At 41.5% G+C, this 25328-nt stretch overlaps 1 protein-coding gene across 4 annotated transcripts in view; it reads left to right on the top strand.

Moving 5' to 3' along the window:
- The window catches only part of atxn7l3a (ataxin 7 like 3a), a 72293-nt gene that overhangs the window by 23808 nt on the left and 23157 nt on the right, over positions 1–25328 (top strand). For all 4 annotated transcript variants that reach the window (XM_063037334.1, XM_063037333.1, XM_063037336.1 and 1 more), the window contains 4 exons: positions 5424–5521; positions 5768–5790; positions 5901–5946; positions 7844–7875. In XM_063037334.1, coding sequence (XP_062893404.1) covers positions 5424–5521; positions 5768–5790; positions 5901–5946; positions 7844–7875 — 199 coding nt within the window. The remainder of the gene's footprint in view (positions 1–5423; positions 5522–5767; positions 5791–5900; positions 5947–7843; positions 7876–25328) is intronic.

Here is a 25328-nt window from a genome sequence, read left to right as displayed (position 1 = left end):
CGGACACGGGACAGGGGGCTCCGAGCTGTAGTGGTGGCCTGAGTGAGAGAGGAGTTGGCAAGCAGGCCCGAGGTATCCCTAGTAGTGTCTGAGTCTTTTGGGTTTAGGTGAGGGGGTACGGAGGTCTCGGAGGGTTAAGAAGCTCCCAGATAGGTTGGCCTATGTAGTGCCTGTGGGACGGGCGTAAGGCCCACTGTTTGGGGAGCACTGTCACTGTGTGTATCTGTGTAACTGTGTGTTGTGTGTCTGCAGGACTGGTTGGCGAGTTATTTAGAAGTCATGAGGACATGACTTTATTTGGTGGGGGGAGAGTGTAAGGGGGTTTCAACTTTTATGTTACTGTGGAGGCTAATTAAAATGGCGTCTTTGTTATGTTAATCCGGGGAATGCGGCTTTGTCGTGTTAAACACTAAGAAAGTCTGCGCTAGCAGCTTGTTTTGGTTTAGAGTGTGATATGAGGGTACTATTAACCAATTGGGATAGTTGTTATGGTTCTGGTGTATTTGAAGATACTGTATGCGCGGGGTTTTGGGGGAGAAGGCGGGAGAGCGAGACAGAGGATGGATGAGGTGCTGTGATGTCCGCTAACGGGGTCGGACCCCGAGGAGACGGAGACGGACCCGTGTGGAGCGTCTGGTCGACCACCGTTGGTGGTCCCAGGCGGCCGGTCGAGGTGGTCCAAGGGGTCGCAGGGTGAAGAAGAAGGTCCTTGAGCTCCAACTGTTTTGTGCACGAAGAGATTGAACTTTGATAAGTGTGGCGCCTTTTATTTTCCTTTTATATTTTATTCTCTCTTAATTATATAGTTCCAGTAATATCTATAAACTGTAAATCATTTAATCGTATCTGGTGTATTGTCTGTTATTTGGGTGAGGTGGGGTACATCACACAGCATCCACACAAACTAATTACCCAGTTTGGCGGGGCCGAGGCAGTTTCCCTAGATGACAGTGAGCCTGAGGGTGGCCAAGGGGGGGCTACACAATTACAATACACTGGTGGAGGAGGAGGAGGCAAACATTTACGGTGGTGGATGGATGTAGTACCAGTCCGGTGAACTGTTTGCCTTAGATGGTGTCATTCTGAGTTTGTCATTCAGCAGTGATTGCCATGTTACCACACTGCATGAAATACTCTGAATTGTTCTATTGTGAACTTAACATGTAATTACTTGTAAAGAAATCTCACGAACAAGGATAGTCAACCAAATTGGCCTTCATTTTGTGATCTGGAATGAAACAGAGGAAAGCTGTCTGCAAAGATAAAAGGGATTTTATTCTGGGAATAGCTTTGACATTTTCGGTGTCAATGGCTAGCATCAAAATAAAATCTACAGCATCCAGCAACTGTCATGTCACCAGTTAGATGAGTGCTTAAGTATTCTGAAGATTTATCTGTACATCAGAAAGGAAAAGATTTTTAGCTCGTGAATGCAGCATATACACTCAGTGGCCACTTTATTATCTTCCACCTGTACCTAATAAAGTGGAATGGCCACTGAGTGTACGTTTGTGATCTTCTGCTGCTGTAGCCCATCCACTTCAACATTTGACATGCTGTGTATTCAGAGATGTTCTTCTGCACACCACTGTTGTAGTGTGTGGTTACTTGGTTACTGTCACTTTCCTGTTAGCTTGAACCAGGCTGGCCATTTTCTTCAGACCACTCTCATTAAGGAGGCATTTTCGCCCACAGAACTGCCACTCTTTGGATGTTTTTTGTTTGCTGTACTGTTCTCTGTAACTCTAAAGACTGCGAAAATCCCAGGAGATCAGCAGTTTCTAAGATACTCAAACCACCCTGTCTGGCACTGACAATCATTCCACAGTCAAAGCCACTTAGATCAGATTTCTTTGACATTCTGATGTTTGGTCTGAACAACTACGGAACCTCTTGACTATGTCTGCTTGCTTTTATGCAATGTGTTGCTGCCACATGATTGACTGATTAGATATTTACATTAATGAGGTGTACAGGTGTGCCTAATAAAGTGGCTACTGAGTGTAGATTCAACATACTTATTAGAATAAGGTAGAAGTTAAAAAGTGATCCGTTAGTCTTGCGAGACCATGGATCTGCGCCTGGAAAGTCTTCACTCTCCAGGGCGCAGGCCTGGGCAAAGTTGTATGGAAGACCAGCAGTTGCCCATGCTGCAAGTCTCCCCTCTCCACGACACCAATGTTGTCCAAGGGAAGGGCATTAGGACCCATACAGCTTGGCATCAGTGTCGTCGCAGAGCAACGTGTGACTAAGTGCCTTGCTCAAGGGGCACGTGGCCAAGTGGTTAAGGCTTTCGACAAGCGATCTGAGGGTCTTGAGTTTGAGCCCCACCCTATCTTTGTTATATACGAGGGATACGTTCCTCGAAGTTGACGCATAATGTGAATAATTTATTTAAATAGAGAAAATAGGGATGCGTTCCAGAGGGCTTCCTAAATATGTTTTATCTGTAACTTATTCACATTTTTATACCAATTCGACACAAAAGCAGAACTACAAGACAACATTCCTATTATATTTAATCAATTTAAGGTAATATTCAATGTAATAAATCATAGAAAGTTAACATCCTCTGGTGTACAGTACTCACCAACAGTGGCAGGTGTGTTCGCTGTGGGAGACGAGTGGTTATTGTGGTGTTGGGCAGCTTTACATGGATAAGGTGGTTGGTTGTGGTCGTCAGGATAATATCAAGCACAGCAAGGGGTGAAGGAAGACTCACAGAACTCTTAGAACTGCCGGCAGCAGAAAGATTGCAGCGATTTGCATAAAGTGGTGACGGTTGTTTGCTTAGCAGCATTTTGTTTTTCAGCATAAATTTGCTTGTAGGGAAGAAGGGTTGACGGCAGGGAACGACTGAAATGCTGACTCCGTTCTAAACTTGGGTCCATGTCCATCGCCATTTGTGTTCCGACTTCCACCATTCCCTCACCGTTGGTAAACTCGCAGGATTTTCAAAATCGTCTGTTGCTTGCAGCATCTGAGAGATAGTTCGCCTTGAAAAAGATACGTATGCCTTGAATGTGGATTACACCAGTCGAGTGGCTGAATCAGCGATGTTGTGTTAGGTGGCAGGAAACGCGCTGTTATGTTAGGATGAATGCTGTCGAAATGTTTAGGATGGACTGGGGAATTTCAAGCAACAAAAGAACTTTAAAAGCAAGATCCTGTTCCCGGCAGTAGATGCCGCGCTGTTTATAATTTCCAACTTTTTTTCAAGTGTTAAAGCGGTTCCCTGCCGCTCAGCTGACGGCCCAAGACACGACATCGGACGCTTAAGAGGCATAATTAAATATTTCAAGCACAAAATCACTGCACCGAAGGTAAAACCAACAAAAGTTTAAGATCGCACATCCACACCTTGCCAAAACCAATGCGAGAGTGGCGGGAGAGAAATTGTGAGGTGCGCGCACCTGACTTGTATTGACGGGAAAGCGGCGCTTCTCATCCCAACAGTGAGACTGTGAAGCATGCGCACATGACTTGTATTGGCAGGAAGGCAGTGCTCCTCACATAACTGTGAATTTTGGATGCATATAACGAGACCTTGGTAGAAATAGGTTCCTCGCATAACTGTGAATCTGCATAGTCTGAAGACACATATAACGAGGATAGGGTGTAATACTAATTATGGTAATGGTAATATAGCAATACTCCCGCTACGGAAAGCTGTTTACAGAGAGGTTGTTTCCGGGTTGCGGGGTTTTACTTCCAGTCTTTTCTGCCTGGTGCGCATGCATGTGACTAACCGACTTAGTAGGTCGATACTGCCTTTCACTAAGGCCGAGGTAGGGGATCTTGGGCTTAAAAAGATTGGTGACCACTAGCTTAGAGGATTTGCAGACCAGCTAACAGGTATTTTCACTGACATCTTCAACATCTCCCTGAGCAGCGCCCTCGTTCCAATGTGCTTCAAGGCCGCCACCATTGTCCCCTTGCCAAAGAAGTCTTCAGTGTCCTGCCTCAATGACTACCGTCCTGTTGCACTCACATCCATCATCATGAAGTGTTTCGAAAGGCTCGTCATGAGGCACATCAAGACCCTGCTGCCCCCCCTCACTGGACCCCCTGCAGTTCATGTACCATCCCAATTGTTCAACAGACGACACCATTACCATCACCCTCCACCTGGACAAAAAAGACACGTACGTTCAAATGCTGTTCATAGACTTCAGTTCAGCTGGAAAGCTGAGCCTACTGGGCCTGAACACCTCCCTCTGCAACTGAATCCTAGACTTCCTGACTGGGAGACCTCAGTCAGTCCAGGTCGGAAGCAGCATCTCCAATACTATCACACTGAGCACGGGGGCCCCCCAGGGCTGCCTGCTCAGTCCACTGCTGTTCACTCTGCTGACCCACGACCGTGGTGGGTCTCTATCAGCAAGTATGATGAGTCAGCATACAGAGAAGAGGTGCAGCGGGTAATGAACTGGTGCAGAGCCAACAACCTGTCTCTGAATGTGAACAAAACAAAAGAGATGGTTGTTGACTTCAGGAGGACACGGAGCGATCACTGTCTGCTGAACATCGACAACTCCTCCGTAGAGATCGTTAAGAGCACCAGATTTCTTGGTGTTCACCTGGCGGAGAATCTTACCTGGTCCCTCAACACCAGCTCCATAGAAAAGAAAGCCCAGCAGCATCTCTATTTTCTGCGAAGGCTGAGAAAAGTCTATATCCCACACCCCATCCTCACCACATTCTACAGAGGTTGTATTGAGAGCATCCTGAGCAGCTGCATCACTGCCTGGTTCGGAAATTACACAATCTCGGATCACAAGACCCTGCAGCGGATAGTGAGGTTATCTGAGATCATCGGGGTCTCTCTTCTTACCATTACAGACATTTACACCACACGCTGCATCCGCAAAGCAAACAGCATTATAAAGGACCCCACGCACCCCTCTTACGACCAGACTATGTAACAGTTTCTTCCCCCAAGCCATCAGACTCCTCAATACCCAGAGCCTGGATTGACACCAACCTACTTCCCTCTACTGTGCCTATTGTCTTGTTTATTATTTATTGTAATGCCTGCACTGTTTTGTGCATTTTATGCAGTCCTGGGTAGGTCTGTAGTCTAGTGTAGTTTTTAGATTAGATTAGATTCAACTTTATTGTCATTGTGCCGAGTGCAGATACAAAGCCAATGAAATGCAGTACACTATCTTGTGTTGTTTTACGTAGTTCAGTGTAGTTTTTGTATTGTTTCATGTAGCACCATGGTCCTGAAAAACGTTTTCTCGTTTTCACTGTGTACTGTACCAGCAGTTATGGTCGAAATGACAATAAAAAGTGACTTGACTTGAGATGGTGCTTTCATTGTCATTACAGTTGAAAAATCCACTTCAAATTTATATCCTATGCCAAAGACTTTAATGTAATAGAGATTATGTTTATGTATATCTTGTTTTATGTTGTAGAATAGCCAGTAGCAACAATCTCAGTAAATCTGAAAGTGACCAAGAGGACAATGATGACATCAATGATAATGACTGGTCATATGGATCTGAGAAAAAAGGTAATTTTTAACAATACCAATTCCTCCTCGATCATATGTTAAAATCTACTTGGTAATGCTTGAAAGTATATTTCTGTAATTGTTCTGCGTGTTACACTTTGTTTTATGCCCCATTCATACTCTGGTTGATATGCACATAGCTAATGTGGATTCTCAATTGACAAAGTTAATTTAGTTCCCTTAAAACACTTTGCTTCAGAAGTATTTTTTCTGTATCAACTAATTTTTTTCTTCTGTTTTATCCAGCAAAGAAGAGAAAATCTGACAAGGTACGTGCCTTCTTAGAGTTAGTTGTATTTCAGGTGAGAAGACTCCTGTTGTCCTGATGACGTGAACCAACATTGCTGCTGCTGTTTAAAGAACTACTTTTGTCTTTCAGAATCCTAATTCACCACGGAGATCCAAATCTCTAAAACATAAAAACGGTGAGCTTGTTGTTGTTGTTTTTTTTTTGGAGATGTTTGTAATATGATACTTTTGTTTTCCACTCGGAATACCTCTTACTAGGGGCTGTTTCACATCTTCAGCAGAGAAATTTTATGCTATATGTACCAAAAATGAGCAGGTTAAGAACATACTTGCTTTGCACCCTGATCCTTAAAGTGTCTCGAAACTGAACGACAGCAAAGCGAGTTGTGCATTATGAAAGGCAGTATTAGGTGCAAATCAACCTGCAGAAAATTTATGATTTGCTTTTTTTATTTTGTCATTTAAATAATGTTGTGGGGTCACTAAAGCATAATCCAATATCCACATGCAATAAATACATTGAAACTTAATTGATATCTAGCAAAGTGTCAGAAACTTTAAAATTAAACAGGTCTAGGAATCAGCAAGAGCAAAATTAAAACTGTTCACCCCAGGTATTCTGTCCTTTCTTCAGATTTAGTTGATGAATGCCCTTTTGCAGGTGAGCTTCTGGCTAAAACATCCAGTGTAAACAATAAAGGAATTAGATTAATGGCAATGAAGTTTGTTGATTTGAGAGAACCTTGCTTCAAGTACATCCAAATAACTAATATTAATTTTATCAATCTATGGTCATACGCTTGAAGTAAGAATTATTTTGAATCAGCTAGCAGACTAATAACTCTGATCAACAAATTATTTGATTCCTTTTTCAAAGCAGATATTGCCAATGCCATGCAATGAACTTAGTCTTGCTGAAGCCAGCTAATATCTTGAATTTCAAAGTGACTTGGGGGATGGTGAAGTAGAAAGTTCAGGAAATACCTGGCAGGATAGGCCGCATCTGTGGTGAATCTAGAATTAGTGTTTCAGGTTAATGACCCTTCATCAGAATGTGGGATGGTGTTGGGAAGATGAAGGGATTTGTGGTGATGGGGTTGGTTGGTTGGTGGTAAAAATTCCTGTCTGAGAGGTCAACACATAAAATACTAATAGAATGATAAAATTGCTAAGGTTAGACTGAAGGCCATCAGCCAATTAAATTTTCAGCAAAGCAATCGCTAAGATTGCTTATTTAGTACATAATTTTCCCCTTTTTACTAAATCACGAATATTTTAGAAGTTGGTTTGACTTTTTCACTTTAGGTGTAAATTGTAATACAGTTATATTTTCGTTGTCATAGGTGCTATAGCTGTTATTCTGGTCTGTGCATCTCAGCACAGTCAGTCCAGTTTAATAACGCACAATATTCATAGAAACATGCACATTTCAGAAGTGCTCTGTAGAGGAAGATATATGTCAGTATTTGAGAAATTTAATGCAGACCATGCAATGGCCAATCAGTTTTAGCTTAATGACGCAATTGTACCATTGCAGAAATGCAGCATGTACCTTTTAACTCATTTGGTAAATTAATTGGAATATTGTACCAAGTTATATTTATGAGAAGTTACCATTCTCCACAAGTTTCTTTAAAATTCATTATATTAGTTTCCAGTGTGGCTAATGCTCAGTAGTTTGATCTCAGTAGAGTTACAGGAATGTTGAATTGCCGGCTTGATGGAAATAATTGGCCTTGTTTCCTACCCATGGCTGTTGGTTTTTGGTTCTGTTTTGTGGAAGTGCCTGTGCGTGATGTGGATGATGGCAAGGTCCAGCTCTGACACTGTTATGCAAGCTGATAACACTCACTCCATAGAATCATGCATAGAATCTAGCCACATGGAAAGCACACTGAACAACTGCTGACACTAGTGGAAATCAAGGGGAAGTTGCAAAAGATGAGAAGCTTTTCTGTTCCTAAATATTTTGTGAATATTTTCTGGTCTTATTGAAGCTTTCCTTGGTCTTTATGTTAAAATCTTGAAGTGCATGAAACCGGTCTGATTAAATTAGCTTTGATGTCTTTGCAGGAGAACTCAGTGGAAACTCTGATCCATTCAAGGTAATAAAGCTTATCTCAGTTTTGCTTATATATAATGTGAGTGCTTGATTTAAATGTGTGCAGGAGGGGAAATGCCCAGGACCCATTTTTCCCTCTTAATTTGTAATGACCAGTGTGTGCAAAAATTTGTGCTGTGCAAAGTTTTGCCCTGTGACAACAATGTGTGTGCACTGAATAATTCCTTCAATAAAAACAGTATAAATAAGCCAGTTCTAAAATCTGCAAACAAATCATTATAAACTCCACATTGTCAACACTGTCCACATTAGAAACCGGAAAAGGAAATGTGGTTGTGTACAATTGTGAAATATACTTAATATGCCAGTGAGGTAGGTAAAGGGTGACAACCTTTTGTGCATGGTTTAATTCCTTTGTGCGGTAGTAGCAAAAGATGCTTGCACACACACACGTGCACATGCACACCTTAGAGGGAACATTGCACAGACCCCTACCATTAACCTGATGGGTCGGTGGACCCCAGGTTGGGATATCAATATAAAATACTGCCAAAATACTTCCTTAATGCACTATTGTTTCAGTATACATTCAACCCAGGTGATGTTAAAACAACTACTCAATGAGTGCTTGGAGCTGCTTATATTTATCAAGGCTGCACTTTGTGATGTTATTGGTGGCTGTGTTTTAGGTGAGTATGCTTGTCAGTGGCATTGCCATGTGGGATTGAGGGGTTTAGATTTTATTCAATGTAGGTGCAGTGAACTGTGGGTATACTAATTCCCGTATGGATCCTTTGCACCTCTGTAACCTCATTCCCCATCCTGTAGTTGCCATTAGGTAGGGGACCAGTGTTAGTTCATTGTGAGATATGGAGGGGTCAAACCAGAGCAGCACCAGGTGCTCTTAAAAATAAGGTGCCATTGTGGCAACTATGACAAAGCTGTTTATGCTAAGATTCAAAAGCAGCCTGCAATAAATGGAGCTGAGCAATCCCATAACTAATTGAGTTGATCGAAGCTCTGCAGTCCTGTCACATCCAGTGTGAATAGTGATGGCAGTTACATAAATATCAAGAACATTGGTGGGGTCCAGCATGAGAATGTCAAAGTTGAGGCTAGGCCATTTGCACCATCTTCATTCAATTAGATGAGGAACTATTCTCCCTTTCTTCCTGAAGTTCATGTCAGTACAGAAACAAACCTTCAGCCAATTCAACTCCATATGGTGTCAAGAATTGGATGAGACCACAGGATACCTCAAAAGTTATGAGACCAGGGAACTTCTCAGTGTTAGAGCTGAAGACTTGAGTTCAGAAGGATTTGAGTTCCAGGTTTGATGCTTATTCACCCTTTTGAGCAGTCAGGGGTTAGATATTCCAGCATATCAGTAAGCATGTTTTCAAGGAGGGTTTGAAAATAACCATGAGTTATTTCTTTATTTCACTGGTAGTCTCTTACTGGAGCTTTGAAAGGAGTGTCTTTTTCGGGAGTACATATAGGGCATACGAGCATTGTGACCTGCTGATCAGATATAATTATATAAAAATATGGCATCATGGAGCTTTGTTAAAGTAAAGAAAGTCATTGGGAACCCAGAGGAAATCTCTTTCCAGCTAAGATCATATTTCGCACTAAGGAAGGTGGCTGTGGTTGACACCAAAGACTCCAATTGCTGAAATATAGAGCAAAAACAAAATGCAGGAGTATCTCAAACACGAGGAATTCTGCAGATGCTGGAAATTCAAGCAACACACATCAAAGTTGCTGGTGAGCGCAGCAGGCCAGGCAGCATCTATAGGAAGAGGTACAGTCGAAGTTTCAGGCCGAGACCCTTTGTCAGGATTTACTGAAGGAAGAGCTAGTAAGAGATTTGAAAGTGGGAGGGGGAGGGGGATTTTTGGATCTCCCGCTCCCCCTCCCACTTTCAACTCTTACTTTGTGTGTTGTAGGAGTATCTCAGTGGGTCAGGCGGCATCTGTGGAGGGAGATGGACAGTTGACATTTTGAGTCTATGTATATGGTTCTTGGAAATCAATTATGACAGACCCGACATTACTGCAGGAGTTCATCTTGGCCTACCATCTTCTTAGAGCAATTGGGTATGGAAATAGACCCTTTGGCCCAACTCGTTTATATCGACGAAAATGTCCATCTAAACTAGTCCCATTTTGGCCAATTTCCCTTGAACCCTTTCCTAACTGTGCATTCACCCTATCTATGCCCTTCAAGATTTTATACACCTCTATAAGGTCATCACTCAGTCTACGCTCCAAAGTATAAAGTCCTAGCCTGCCTAACCTCTTCCTATAATTTCAGCTTTCGAGTCCTGACAATATTTTTGGAAATCTTTTTTACAATCTTTCCAGCTAAATGATGTCCTTCCTATAATAGAGTAACTAAAACTATATACAATAGACCAGATGCAGCTTCAACAACATCCCATATAACTGCAATATATAGTCCTAACTCCAATGCTCAGTGCCCTGACTATTTCATCTGTTTCGGCAGTAACCTTTTAATACATAAGAAGTAAAGATGCCCATTGATACACACAACATAAAATACGATTCTGTTTGCAACTCCTTGGAAAAGCTGTGGAAATGAGTTATGGCTTGTCCTCTCAATAGCACTGTAGAGATACCTTTAAAGTAACATTGAAGTTGCTTAGAAGGTGAATAAATAGTATCAAGGGTGATTAGGAGTGGGAAATAATTGCTTATCTTGTCAGTATCACAGTAGTTCTGTAAAGCAATTTGAAGGAAATTTGGGAATACAAACTTTTCCCGTTTATGTGCAAGTGGCACTAAAGATACTGGCTATATTTTATCTGCAACTAGAGTGGTAACCAAATAAGTTGAGAATAGGCCAGAAAGAAAGAAATCTCTTTCATGGGTCAGGATACTAGAGCTTTGATACAATCTAGAATGTTATATACATTTTCCTAATTATTTGTCATACTGTACATAAACTGGCTTGAATCTGCAGTATTATTGACAGAGGCATGATCCTGGTTGAGAATGTCTGTGCTAGGGTTTTGTCCAGTGCAACAAAGCTGTGGTGAGCTCAGAAATGTTATCATTTGTCAGTGACATGGTATGAACAGAGATGCAGAATCTACAATGTGAAAAGAGGTCATTTGACCTGTTGTGCATGTGTTGGCTCTTTAGTAAGCCAACCATCTTTTGAAAGAATGGTAGAGTCAAACCTTCCTGAAGTTGGCATCAAAACTTCCTGCAATAGCATTAATTCTGTTGAATAATTGGTTTGGGCAGTCCAGTAAGAACATCCATTGGGGCATTGAAAGGCAGTCATGGTTCTGAGATTCTCTGGTAACTGAAGTCCATGGATGAAGTCCATTTCATCATGGCTAATCCCAGATCCCTGTCAACCCTATATACCTGCCTTCTTGCTATATCCTTTGATGCCCTGACCAATGAGGAAACTACCAACTTCTGACTTAAATATACCCACGAACTTGGCCTCCACTGCAGTCTATGGCAGAGCATTCCACAGATTCACTACTCTCTGACTAAAGAAATTCCTTCCTACCCCTGTTCTAAAAGGTCTCCCCTCAATTTTCAGGCTGTTCTGGGCAACCCACCATAGGAAACATCCTCTCCACATCCACTCTACCTAGTCCTTTCAACATTCGGTAGGTTTCAATGAGATCCCCCTGCGTTCTTCTAAATTCCAGTGAGTACAGGCCCAAAGCTGCCAAACACTCCTCGTGTGTTAACCCCTTCATTCCCGGAATTATCCTCGTGAACCTTCTCTGAACACTCTCCAATGACAACACGTCCTTTCTGAGATATAGGGCCCAAAACTGCTGACAATACCCCAAGTGCGGCCTACCTAGTGTCTTATAAAGCCTCAGCATTATCTCCTTGCTTTTATATTCTATTCCTCTTGAAATAAATGCTAACATTGCACCTGCCGCCTTTATCACAGATTCAACCTGTAAATTAACCTTCTGGAAGTCTTGCACGAGGACTCCTAAGTCCCTCTGCATCTCTAATGTTTGAACCTTCTCCCCATTTAGATAATAGTTAGCACTATTGTTCCTTTTTACCAAAAAGCATTACCATAAATTTCCCGACAGTGTATTCCATCTGCCACGTTTTTGTCCATTCTTCCAATTTGTCTTAAGTTCTGTTGCAATCGCATTGCTTCCTTAGCACTACCCCTCCACCTATCTTCGTATCATCCGCAAACTTTGCCACAAAGCCATCAATTCCATTATCCAAATCATTGACAAACAATGTGAAAAGTAGCGATCCCAATACTGACCCCTGAGGAACACCGCTAGTTACTGACAGCCAATCAGAAAAGGCCCCCTTTATTCCCACTCACTGCCTCCTGCCTGTCAGCCATTCCTCTCTCCAAGCCAGTATCTTTCCTGTAACGCCATAGGATTTTATCTTGTTATGCAGCCCCATGTGTGGCACCTTATCAAATCCTTCTGCAAATCCCAAGTAAATGACATCCACTGCCTCTCCTTTGTCCACCCTGCTTATTACTTCCTCGAAGAACTCCCAACAGATATGTCAGGCAAGATTTCCCTTGACAGAAACCATGCTGACTTTGACTTATTTTATCATTAGTTTCCAAGTACCCAGAAACATCATCCTTTATAATAGGCTCCAACACTTTCCCAACCACTGAGGTTAGGATAACTGGCCTATAATTTCCTTTCTTTTGCCTTCTTCCCTTCTTAAAGAGTGGAGTGAAATTTGCATTCTTCCAGTCCTCCGGGACCATGCCAGAATCAAGTGATTCTTGAAAGATCATGACCAATGTATCTGTTATCTTTTCAGGACTCTAGAATGTAGTCCATCTGGTCCAGGTGACTTATCCACCTTAAAACCTTGAGTTTGCCTAGCACTCCTTCCTTTGTAATAGCAATGGCATTCACTGCTCCCTGACACTCATGGACCTCTGGCACACTGCTAGTGTCTTCCACAGTGAAGACTGATGTAAAGTACCCATTAAGTTCATCTGCCATTTTTTTGTCCACTATTAATACCTCACCAGCATCATTTTCCAGTGGTCTGATATTAACTCTTCATTCCCTTTTATTCTTTATATAACTGAAAAAACTTTCAGTATCTTGCTTTATATTATTGATTAGTTTGCCCTCATATTTAATCTTTTCCCTTCTTATAGCCTTTTTAGTTGCCTTTTGCTGAATTTTAAAGACTTCCTAATCATCCAATTTCCCACTCACTTTTGCTACCTTGTATGCCCTTTCCTTGGCTTTTATGCAGTCCTTAACTTCCCTTGTCAGCCACAGTTGCTTAACCCTGTTATTTGAGAACATCTTCTGTGGGACAGATCTATCCTGCGCCTTGTGAACTATTCACAGAAACTTCAGCCATCTCTGCTCTGTTGTCATCCCCTCCAGAGTCCTCCTCCAATCCACTTGGGCAAGCTCCTCTCTCATGCTTCTGTGATTCTCTTTATTGTGATACTGATACATGTGATTTATACTTCTCCCTTGCAAATTGCAGTATGAATTCAATCGTGTGATCACTGCCTCCTGAGGGTTCCTTTACATCCTAATAAAATCTGGGTTGTTACACAACACCCAATCTAAGATGGCCTTTCCCCAAGTAGGCTGTTGCTCAAGCTGCTCTTAAAAAAAAAAGTCATCTTATAGACAATCAACAAATTTCCTCTCTTGCGATCCGACACCAGCCTGATTTTCCCAATCCCGTTGCATATTGAAGTCCCCCGTTACTATTGTGACATTGCCCTTTCCCTTTGCAATCTCAACCCCACATCTTGGTTACCATTTGGGGGCCTACATCTGATTCCCATAATGTTTTCTTAACCCTTGCAGTTTCTTAACTCTATCCACAAAGATTCAACATTCACTGATCCTATGTCACCTCCTTCTAAAGATGTAATTCTATCTCTTGCCAACAGAGCCACACCACCGCCCATGCTTTCTTGCCTGTCCTTTCGATACAAAGTATATCGTTTGATGTTTAGCTCCCAAGTATGGCCTTTCAGCCATGACTTGGTGATGCCCACAATGTCATACCAACCAATTTCTAATTGTGCATCAGTTTGTCCCCCTCATTCCAAATGCTACGTGCATTTAAATATAACACCAGTTCTGCATTCTCACCCTTTTCAATTTTGTGACTAGTACAATTTAACTCTTTGGTCTATCTGCATTTGTACCCAATATTTGGCTTGTCCTTCCTTACATTCTTGTTACATCCATCATCTACTTGTAAATGTGCTGGCTCATCCTCAGCTCTATCATACTGGTTCCCATCCCCCTGCCATATTAGTTTAAACCACCCCTGAAAAGCTCTAGTAAATCTATCTGCAATAATATTGTTCTCCCTCAGATTCAATTGCAACCTGTCACTTTTGTAGAGGTCATACCTGCTCCAGAAGAGGTCCCAGTTATCCAGAAATCTGAATCCCTGCCCCTGCTCCCATTCTTCAGCCACACATTTATCTGCCACCTCATTCTATTCCTATCCTCTCTGTCATGTGGCACAGGTCCTGCTTAATCTCTTTCCAGGCTCCTCAGGTTTGCTCAAAGGTAGCATTGTAGACTGGTTCTTCAACCTCCCCTTTAAAGACGCTTTGCAGCCATGAATTTTGCACTGGGGAGACTATTTTCCATCCTGGAATTATGTATCTTGTCAAAGAAGCAGCTGGCTGTCCCCTAATCATTGAATTCCCTGTTACTGATGTATCCTCAGTTCTCTCTTCCTGGTCTACATTTCAGTCACCAGTTCCTGTTGCATAAGTAGAAGGATGTAAAAGCAATTGTGTTATTCAGGGTTGTAACTTCACAAAAACATTGACTGGGATTGCCTTAGTCCAAGGGAATGAATTTCTAAAGGGCATTCAAAAGGGCTTATTTGAAGCAGTATGGAGAGAGTAATACTGGGGAGAGGGCTGTATTAGACCTTATCATATGGAATGAGGATATTCGAGATTGACGTGTCTGTGGACATACCCTTTGGGAAGAGTGATCATAGCTTGGTAAGCTTCAGGGTAGTCATGGGAAAAAGATAAAGTTGTTCTCTATTGAGGGCCCTAAACTGGGAAAAAGGAGTAAGAAATTAGAAGAGCAAAAGGGAGTCATGAAATGATCTTGGCAAATAGAATTAAGAAGATTCCTATAACGTTTTATAAGCTTATTAGAAACAAGAAGGTAGCTAAGGAAGATCCGTGGTATAATATATATGCCAGGTGAAAGAGTAGAGTGAAAAACCTCTTTAAAACTAAAAGCAGTGAATTTTCAACAATACTTACTGTTATTTTGCGGTTGCTCAAAATGTGTCCCAAGTTTTTGTCGGCACCGTCAGATATTTATTTTAAAAAAACAATAAAATCAGGCAACCACATGGTCAACTATATTCCTGAGGACCCCCTTTCCACCCTCCACATCTGTTACATGCAACAAAGTGAAACAAGCTTCTGTAAGTTTGCTATTTTTTTCAATAATTTTTACATATTTATTGGTGTTGCTACTGTCACAATCATGACGTGTCAACACTGTCTCTTTTGTATAGAAAGAACTATTTTAAATTATGACATGTAAAAAAAAAAGTGTGTTTTCGTCACTACTGTCGGGCGTCAACGCCATCAGGTAACACATAGTTTGACGGTGTTGACAAAAACATCCAAATCATCCTCAATGGAGGCTTGAATATAATTTATGATCACAATAAATAGTAATATAGCTTGTAATGTTTCATTAACCTTTTTATTTATAATATACATAATTTCCCCTTTATTTCTTCCACACACATATTTCCTTACTTATATGTATCCCCAATGACTAAAACCATAAATGAATTCAGTTGCACCATTTCATAATCATTTTATAAAATTTCACCAAATTAAACATAATTAAATTCATAGTAATTTTGCACAATTTCATAGTAATTCCATTAAATACTGACCTTCCTTTTATGTATTTTAGGAAGTTATAGCTAGGCAGCAGCTATCAGTGGAGGAGCGAAGGCGAAGAAACAGGGAATACCAAAGAAAGCGGAGAGAGAAAATATATAGTGAGCCAGAGTTAAAGGAGGAATACCTGAGAAAGGAAAGGCAAAGATGGAAGAAGAGAGTAGAGGATGGGAAGATAAAAACTATCAGTGATTTGAATGAAAGGGAAAAGAGGAGGAAGAGAAAGGCGTGGAGACTCAGACAGCAAGAGTCAAGAGAGCGTAAGAGAAAGGACTCAGAACGCCCAGAAACTCCACCAGGTAGTGCATTGGATCAGACTATACAGAAGCCAGCTCACAGTAGACAGTCTAGCAGGGGAAAGGGAAAGAAAGAAAACAAGAGCAAGATACTTGACAGAGTTGAAGGCTTTGAGAAATAAACTTCAAGAGATAATAAAAGATGGGAACAAACTGAAAAGGTATTGGCGACAAGAGCAAACTTGAAATCCGGCCCGCGAAGGTATTTTGACTGGCCTGCGAGCAAATATTGAGATACTATGCTTATCCAGCCCACAAACGATTTTTCCTTATTCTGAATGTTTCATGCGACCACACTGATGGACATGCATGACGTCTTGTTACACTGGCTCCAGGTTCCGTTTTGTTCCAAACCAAACACTGGTATATACAAATGACGGGAAGGCAGACTACCTTATTAGTATGTATTAGAGACTCTCTGTGCTCGTGCAGATTTTCAGATGGGATCGTTCAAATTTGTAAACAGAAACAGCGTCACTGTTTTAACAAGAAATCCACACTAAGTATCCAGATACTTACATGTGCTGCGATACTTGTTGAATAACTCGCGTTTCGAAATTCCAGTGGCAATGAATGCAAAACGCAAGAATGTGCTGAAAAAGCAGTGAAAATGAAGGAAATACCCATGCCAGCTATGAAGTCTCAAAACGTATTGCAGAAAAGATGAAGCCTTTTACAAATGGAGAGTTTGTCAAAGAATGTTTACTGGCAGTGGTGGATATTGTTTTTCCTGAAAAGAAATCTTTATTTGCATCTATCAGCCTTGTCAGCAAGAACGATCACAAGGCTAGTTGAAGAAATGTCAGCAGATGTTAAAAGTTGTTTAAGGGATGCCTGCAACGAATTGCATTTTTTTTTTCAATTGCGCTTGATGAGAGTACAGACTTGAGAGATACTGCTCAACTTGCAGTGTTTGTACGAGGAGTGACCCCAACTTTTCAAATTTTTGAAGAGTTTATTCAATTAATTCCTATGAAGGGCACGGTTACTGGAGCAGACATTTTTGAAGCTTTGTTAAAAATGTCAGAAACAAAACTTAATGTGTCGAAGCTAATTGGCATCACAACTGATGGGGCACCAGCAATGGTGGGACAGAAAAACTAAACTGAGATCTTTGATTACTAATTGGCATCCTTGGTTAAGCACAAATGATTTTCTAGCATGCGTTATTCATTAATTTGAGGCAAAACATAACAAGATGTATTTAAATGGATAATTCCCATATTTCAAGTTTTTTATGGCATTTATCTGGCCCACCGTCTGCTCATTAATACGCGATCTGGCCCACAGAGGCAAAAAGGTTGCCGACCCCTGTTTTAATTACAAACGTTTGTAATATGCTTACAATCTGTTCAAACAGTTGATTTATTAAAGTAATTGTCTTTTTAAAATTAAAAATGTGTTTTTATGTCCAAAGTTGTTATTTTGTATATTTAATGCTAATAATAAAAGTTACATGATATAAGAGTTTTCAAAGGAGTACACGTGAAATCTATACTGGGGACAAACTGCAGCTGTAAGAATAGATGGAGAAGTGAGTCAGTTTACGAAAATCAAGAGAGGCGTTAGACAAGGGTGTGTTTTCTCCTCTGATTTGTTTAATGTGTACAGTGAAACAATATTACAAAAAATAAGAGATATCTTGGGAATCAAAGTTGGCGGTGAAAACATCAATAATTTTAGATATGCGGATGACACTGTGCTAATTGCAAGTATGGAGGAAGAACTACAAAACTTAATTGATACAGTTGTTGAAGAAAGTGCAAAAATGGGTCTGTCTATCAATTACAAAAAGACAATGTATGGTGATATCCAAAAAGAAGGTGAATCCTATCTGCAGGCTGAAAATAAACGGGGAAGACATAAAACAAGTACAGGTATCCCCCGTTTTTCGACTGTTCGCTTTACAACACCTTGCTGTTACGAAAGACCTACATTAGTTACCTGTTTTCACTAACAGAAGGTATTTTCACTGTTACGAAAAAAGGCAGCGCACTCCCTGAGCAGCCAAGTTCCTCCCCCGGAACTGCATTCTAGCTGGTATTGCTTAAGCATGTGCCTGTGAGCATCTGTGCTTTATGTTGATTTATTTTGAGCATCCGTTAGTAAGATGAGTTCTAAGGTATCAGAAAAACCTAAAAGAGCTCATAAGGGTGTTAAACTTAGCGTAAAACTAGACATAATTAAGCGTTTCGATCGTGGTGAGCGAAATAAGGACAAAGTGGGTTTGGCTTGTGGAAGTTGACGAAGATGATGTTGAAGAGGTTTTGGCATCCCATGACCAAGACCTGATAAATGAAGAGCTGTTGCAATTGGAAGAGGAAAGGATAACAATCAAAACCGAATTCAGTAGCGAACGGACCGAAAGGGAAGTCATCCAGGAACTGAACGTGAAGCAACTGCGTGAGATTTTCGCTGCAATGATTGCAGAAAAGTATGACTTTAATTTTGAAAGGGTACGTAGGTTTAGGGCATATTTGCAAGAGGGTTTGAGTGCTTACAAAGAACTGTATGATAGAAAAATGTGTGAGGCTAGCAGTCAAGCATACTGTCGTTTTTCAAGTCTTCCACATCAGCCACAGCAGATGACGAACCTTGACCTTCAACATCGGGGCAGGCAGACATAGAAGAAGATGACCTGCCTGCCCTGATGGAAACAGACGACGATGAGATGACACACCAGTGTCCTACCACACCAACCTCCGACGACTCAGCCTAACACACCATCATCAGTGTGCTCACTGTCTTCCCGATTCCGGTAAGTGATACTACACTGTACATACGTTATTTCTACTTTATATAGGCTGTGTGTTTTTATGTGTTATTTGGTATGATTTGGCAGTTTCATAGCTTAAAGGTTACTGGAGAGAGTGTTTCTGCCGAGAGCACTTGCGCCAAGTGTTTCTGCCAAGAGCGCTTGCGTGAGACTTTCGCTACGGTGGACAGTGCATTGATTGCAGAAAAGTATTTCTACTTTATATAGGCTGTGTATTTATCATATCATTCCTGCTTTTACTATATGTTACTGTTATTTTAGGTTTTATGTGTTATTTGGCATGATTTGATAGGTTATTTTTTGGGTCTGTGAATGCTCACAAATTTTTCCCATATAAATAAATGGTAATTGCTTCTTTGCTTTACGACATTCCGGCTTACGAACCGTTTCATAGGAACACTCTACCTTTGGATAGCGGGGGAAACCTGTACAGAACTTTTGCTACTTAGGAAGCTGGGTGACATCAGATCGCAGGTACAACACGGACATCAAAAGAAGAATAGGGATGGCAAAAGACACCTTTACGAGAATGAAGAATATACTGACCAACACTAAACTAGGCATGACAACTGGCCTCAGAGTACTGAAATGTTATGTTTTTCCAATTATGTGGCTCAGAATGTTGGACAATATCTAGTAACATGAAGAAACGAATTGAAGTAGCAGAGATGTGGTTTTTGAGGAGGATGCAAAGAATATCATGGACGAAACGAATATCTGATGAGGATGTCATGAACAGAGCAGGCACAAAAAGAGAAATAATGTATGAGATCATGAAAAGGCAACATAACTTCATTGGACATGTGATTAAGAAAGAGGAGTTAAAATGCATGGTAATTATGGGAAAGATTGAAGGGAAGAAAGCAAGAGGAAGACAAAGACAAATGATGATGGAGACAGCAGCCAGAGAACTGTAAATGAATACCAATAAATTCATCCAGTTGACCCGAAACAGGAGTGTGTGGGCCATGGCAGTCAAAGCTCAAACTGGGCATGGCACCTGATGATGATGATAATGACACATGAAATAGTATAGAAAATGAACAAAAGTGAATATTCAACATTTAACAGGATATGTGTGTACCTATGGTGTAGATACAATGATTTAAAAGCTCTTAATCTATATAAGACTAAATGAATAGGAATAATTAGCTTTTTATTGTGTCTGACTGTGTTGACACAATAAAAACATATTTTATGAAAAAATTACAAAATCAGGAGGTTGCACCAAAATATTGCTTGATTGCTGAGACCTTGTTCTATAAACATACATATTTAGATTTCTTAAAATTTTTTTCTTTTCGAAATTAAAACCTGTTTTATCCAAATTCTCCAGAATCAGTGATCTGCAAATTAGTAGAAAGAGTTAGATTAGAATCTGGTCACACAATCCTGAGTGTACTGGGGGCTGAAGACGCAACCTTGTGGAGCTCCAGTGTGAGAATAATGTTGGTGGAAGTTTTGCTGCCTATCCTTACTGATTGCAGTCTGTTGGTCAAGAAGTCAAAGATCTAGTTGCAGAGGGAGGTGTTGACACCCAGGGTCCAGAGTTTGGTAAATGGTTTGCTGGGAATTATCTTGTTAAAGGCAGAACTGTAGTCAATAAACATAGTCTGATGCAGGTTTTTTTTTACTATCTTGATGCTCCACGAATGAGTGTAGGGCCAGGAAAACTAGAAAACTAATGAAAACAGAAGATAGATGTGGTTTGCATGGACTTCAGTAAGGCCTTTGACAAGGTCTTGTATGGTAGGCTGATTCAGAGGGTTCAAGTGACCTGAGACTCGTTAGCACACTGGATCTGAAATTGGCATGGTAATAGGAAGCAGATGGTGGTGGAGTGAAGGGTATTTTTCTGATAAGGTTTATAGCGAGTGGTGTATCACCGGCATTGGTGATGGCTCATTTGTTGTTTGAAACATGTACAAGACAAAGGGGCTTCCATTCCTCCACCATCATCTCTGCTCTCAAACGCATCTCTCCCATTTCACGCACATCTGCTCTCACGCCATCCTCCCGCTACCCCACTAGGAATAGGGTTCCCCTTGTCCTCACCTACCACCCCACCAGCCTCCGGGTCCAACATATTATTCTCCGTAACTTCCGCCACCTCCAACGAGATCCCACCACTGAGCACATCTTTCCCTCCCCCCCCCCGTTTTCCGTAGGGATCGCTTCCTACGCGACTCTGTCCATTTGTTCCCCCCCCAAATCCCTTCCCACCGATCTCCCTCCTGGCACTTATCCTTGTAAGCGGAACGAGTGCTACACATGCCTTTACACTTCCTCCCTCACCACCATTCAGGGCCCCAGACAGTCCTTCCAGGTGAGGCAACGCTTCACCTATGAGTCGGCTGGGGTGATATACTGCGTCTGGTGCTTCCGATGCGGCCTTCTATATATTGGGAGACCGTTTCGCTGAACACCTACGCTCTGTCTGCCAGAGAAAGCAGGATCTCCCAGTGGCCACAGGTTTTAATTCCACGTCCCATTCCCATTCTGATATGTCTATCCACGGCCTCCTCTACTGTCAAGATGAAGCCACACTCAGGTTGGAGGAACAACACCTTATATTCCGTCTGGGTAGCCTCCAACCTGATGGCATGAGCATTGACTTCTCTAACCTCTGTTAATGCCTTACCTCCCCTTCGTACCCTATCCCTTATTTATTTGTTTGTTTATTTATTTATTTTCTCCCTCTGTCCCTCTCACTATAACTCCTTGCCTATCCTCTGGGCTCCCCTCCCCCCTTCTTTCTCCCTAGGCCTCCCATCCCATGACCCTCTCCCTTCTCGAGCCTCATATCCCTTTTGCCAATCAACTTTCCAGCTCTTAGCTCCACCCCTCCCCCTCCACTTTCAAATCTCTTTCGATCTCTTCTTTCAGTTAGTCTTGACGAAGGATCTCGGCCCGAAACATCGACTGTACCTTTTCTTATAGATGCTGCCTGGCCTGCTGCGTTCACCAGCACTTTTTATGTGTGTTGCAAGACCATAAGTCATAGGAGCAAAATTAGGCCATTTGGCCCATCGAGTCTGTTCCACCATTTCACCATCATGGCTCATCCATTTCCTTTCCAGCCCCACTCTCCTGCCTTCTCCCCTGACTAATCAAGAACCTATTAACCTCCACCGTAAATACACCCATTGACCTGGTCTCAGCCTGCTGTGGTAACGAATTTCACAGATTCACCAACCTCTGTCTAAAGAAATTATTCCTTAACTGCGTTCTAAATCGATGTGTCTGTATTTTGAAGCTGTGCCCTCTGGTCCTAGACTCCCCACCACAGGAAACTTCCTCTCCACATCTGTTCTATCTTGGCCTTTCAACATTCGATGGGTTTCAATGAGATCTCACTTCATTTTTCTAAATTCCAGCAAGTAAAGGCCCAGAGGCATCAATCACTCCTCATTGCTGGAATCATTCTTGGGAATCTCCTTTGAACCCTCCAATGTCAACACATCCTTTTTTAAGTAAGGGGCACAAAACTGCTGACAATACTCCAAGTGAGGCTTGCCAGTGCCTTGTAAAGCCTCAGCATTACATACTTGTTTTTATATTCTACTTCTCTCAAAATGAACGTTAACATTGCATTTACCTTTCTCACCACCAACTCAACCTGCAAATTCACCTTTAGGGAATCGTGCATGGGGACTCCCATGTCCCTTTGCATCTTGGACTTTTGAAATTCTCCCCATTTAGAATATAGTCTATGCTTTTGTTCCTTCTACCAAAGTGCGTCACCAGACACATCATGATACTATATTGCATTTGCCATTTCTTTGCCTGTTCTCCACTCTGTCCAAGTCCTGCAGCCACTCTGTTTCCTCAACACTACCTGCCCCTCCACCTATCTTCCTATCATCTGCTAACTTGGCCACAAAGCCATCAATTCCATCCAAGTCATTGACACAGAATGTAAACAGAAGCTGTCCCAACACCAACTCCTGCAGAACACCACTCGTTCAGTGGCCAATCAGAAACGGTTCCCTTTATTACCACTCTTTGTCTCCTGCCAATCAGCCAATGCTCTATCCATGCTAGTATCTTTCCTATAATACCACGGGCTCTTAACTTATTAAGCAGCCTCATGTGTGGCATCTTGTCAAAGGCCTTCTGAAAATCCAAGTAGATAACATCTACTGATTCTCCTTTGTTTATCCTGCTTGTTATTCAAAGAATTCCAACAGACTTGTCAGGCAAGATTTTCCCTTAAGGAAGCCATGCTGGCTTTGGCCTATTGTACTATGTGTCTCTAAGTACCCCGAAACCAAATCCTTAACAATCAGCTTCAACATCGTTCTAGCCATTGAGGTCAGATTAAAGGGCCTATAATTTCCTTTCTTCTGCTTCCCTCCCCTTTTTGAAGAGTGGAGTGACATTTACAATTTCTAAGTCCTCTGGAACCGTTCCAGAATCTAGTGACTCTTGAAAGATCTTTACTAATACCTCCACAATCTCTTCAGCTACCTCCTTCAGAACCCTGGGGTGTAGACCATCTGGTCCAGATGATTTACCTACCTTCACACCTTTCAGTTTCTCAAGCACCTTCTCCTTGTTAAAGTGACTACACTCACTTCTGCCCCTGACACTCTCAAACCTCCGGCATACTGCTAGTGTCTTCCACAGTGAAGACTGATGCAAAATGCTTATTTAGTTCGTCCGCCATTTTCTTGTCCCCCATTACTATCTCTCCAGCATCATTTTTCTGTGGTCCAATATCTATTCTCACCTTATAGATCTGAAAAAAAAACACTTTTGGTATGCTCGTTGTTGGCTAGTTTACCTTCATATTTCATATTTTCCCTCCTTGTGGGTTTTTTAGTTGCCTTCTGTTGGTTTTTAAAAGTGTCCCAATCCTCTAACTTACCATTAATTTTTTGCTCTATTATATGTCCTCTCTTTTGCTATTATGTTGGCTTTGACTTCAGAATCACATTTAATATCACCGGCATATGTCTTGAAATCTGGTGTTATGCGGCATTAGTACATTGCAATACATAATAATACTGAATTACAGTAAGAAATGTATTTAAAAGTTAAATTAAATAGTACAAAAAAATGTGAGGTTCAATGTCCATTGAGAAATCTATTGGGAGAGGGGAAGAAACTTGTCCTGAATCATTGATTATGTGCCTTCAGGCTCCTGTACCTCTTCGCTGATAGTAGCAATACAATGAGGGCATGTTCCGGGTGATGGGATCCTTAATGATGCCTTTGAGGCATCGCTTCTTGGAGATGTCTCTCGATGCTGGGGAGGCTAGTGCCCATGATGGAGCTGACTTGAGTTTATATCTTTATGCAGCTATTTTTCATTCCTGTACAGTGGCTGCCCAGACTTGGAGTGCACTGCAATTTGCCTATCACTATAATAGGTTTACAGCAGATGCAATCTCATTGGATCACCTGTCAGCCACAGTTGCGTCATTCTGACTTTAGAATACTACTACTTTTTTGGGATGCATCTACACTGTGCCCGCCAAATTGCTCACAGAAACTCCAGCCATTACTGCTCTACCATCATCCCTGCTAGTGTCCCCTTCCAATCAACTTTGGCCAGCTCCTTTCTCGTGTGTCTAATTCTCTTTACTTCACTGTAATACTGATACATCTGACTTTAGCTTTTCCCTCTCAAATTGCATGGTGAATTCTATCATATTATGATCACTGTCTCCTAATCTCCCTAATCAAATCTGGTTCTTATACAACACCCAGTCCAGAGTAGCTGATCTTCTACCAGGCTCAACCACAAGCCACCTTGTAGGCTGTCTACAAATTCCCCCTCTTGGAATCCAGCACCAACCAGATTTTCCCAATCTACCTGCATATTGAAATCCCCCGTGACTATTGTAACATCTCCCTGTCATAGTTTTATATCTCCCGTTGTAATTTTGCAGTGCACATTCTGGCTACTGTTCTGAGGCCTATATATAACTGCCATCAGCGTCATCTTAACCTTGCAGTTTATTAACTTTACCTGCAAGGATTCTACATCTTCTGATCCTATGTCATCTTTTTCTAAGGATTTGATTTCATTTTTTTTCCAACAGAGAGACACCCCACCCCTTCTGTCTACCTGCCTGTCATTTCAATACAATGTATAATCCTCGGATGTTAAGCTCCTAACTATGATCTTCTTTCAGCCAGAATTCAGTGATGCCCACAATGTTATACCTGCCAATCTCTGTGCTACAAGATCATCTACGTTACTCCATATGCTGCATACATTCAAATATAACACCTTTAGTTCTGTTTTCATCACCTTTTTCAATTTAGTCTCCATATTACACTTCAACTTATCCCACTGACTGCAAATTTGCCTTATCATCTGCCTGTCCTTCCTCATTCTCACTATGTACTGCATCAAGTGCCCCAATCACTCTGGTTTCCATTCCCCTACCAAATCAGTTTAAAACATCCCCAACAGTTCTAGCAAACCTACCCGCAAGTATATTGGTGCCCCCTGAGTTCAGTCCTTTTTAT

The sequence above is a fragment of the Mobula hypostoma genome, chromosome X1, assembly GCF_963921235.1.
Source record: "Mobula hypostoma chromosome X1, sMobHyp1.1, whole genome shotgun sequence".
NCBI classification, from domain to species: Eukaryota; Metazoa; Chordata; class Chondrichthyes; order Myliobatiformes; family Myliobatidae; genus Mobula; species Mobula hypostoma.
This window is presented reverse-complemented; position numbering and strand designations above follow the sequence as displayed.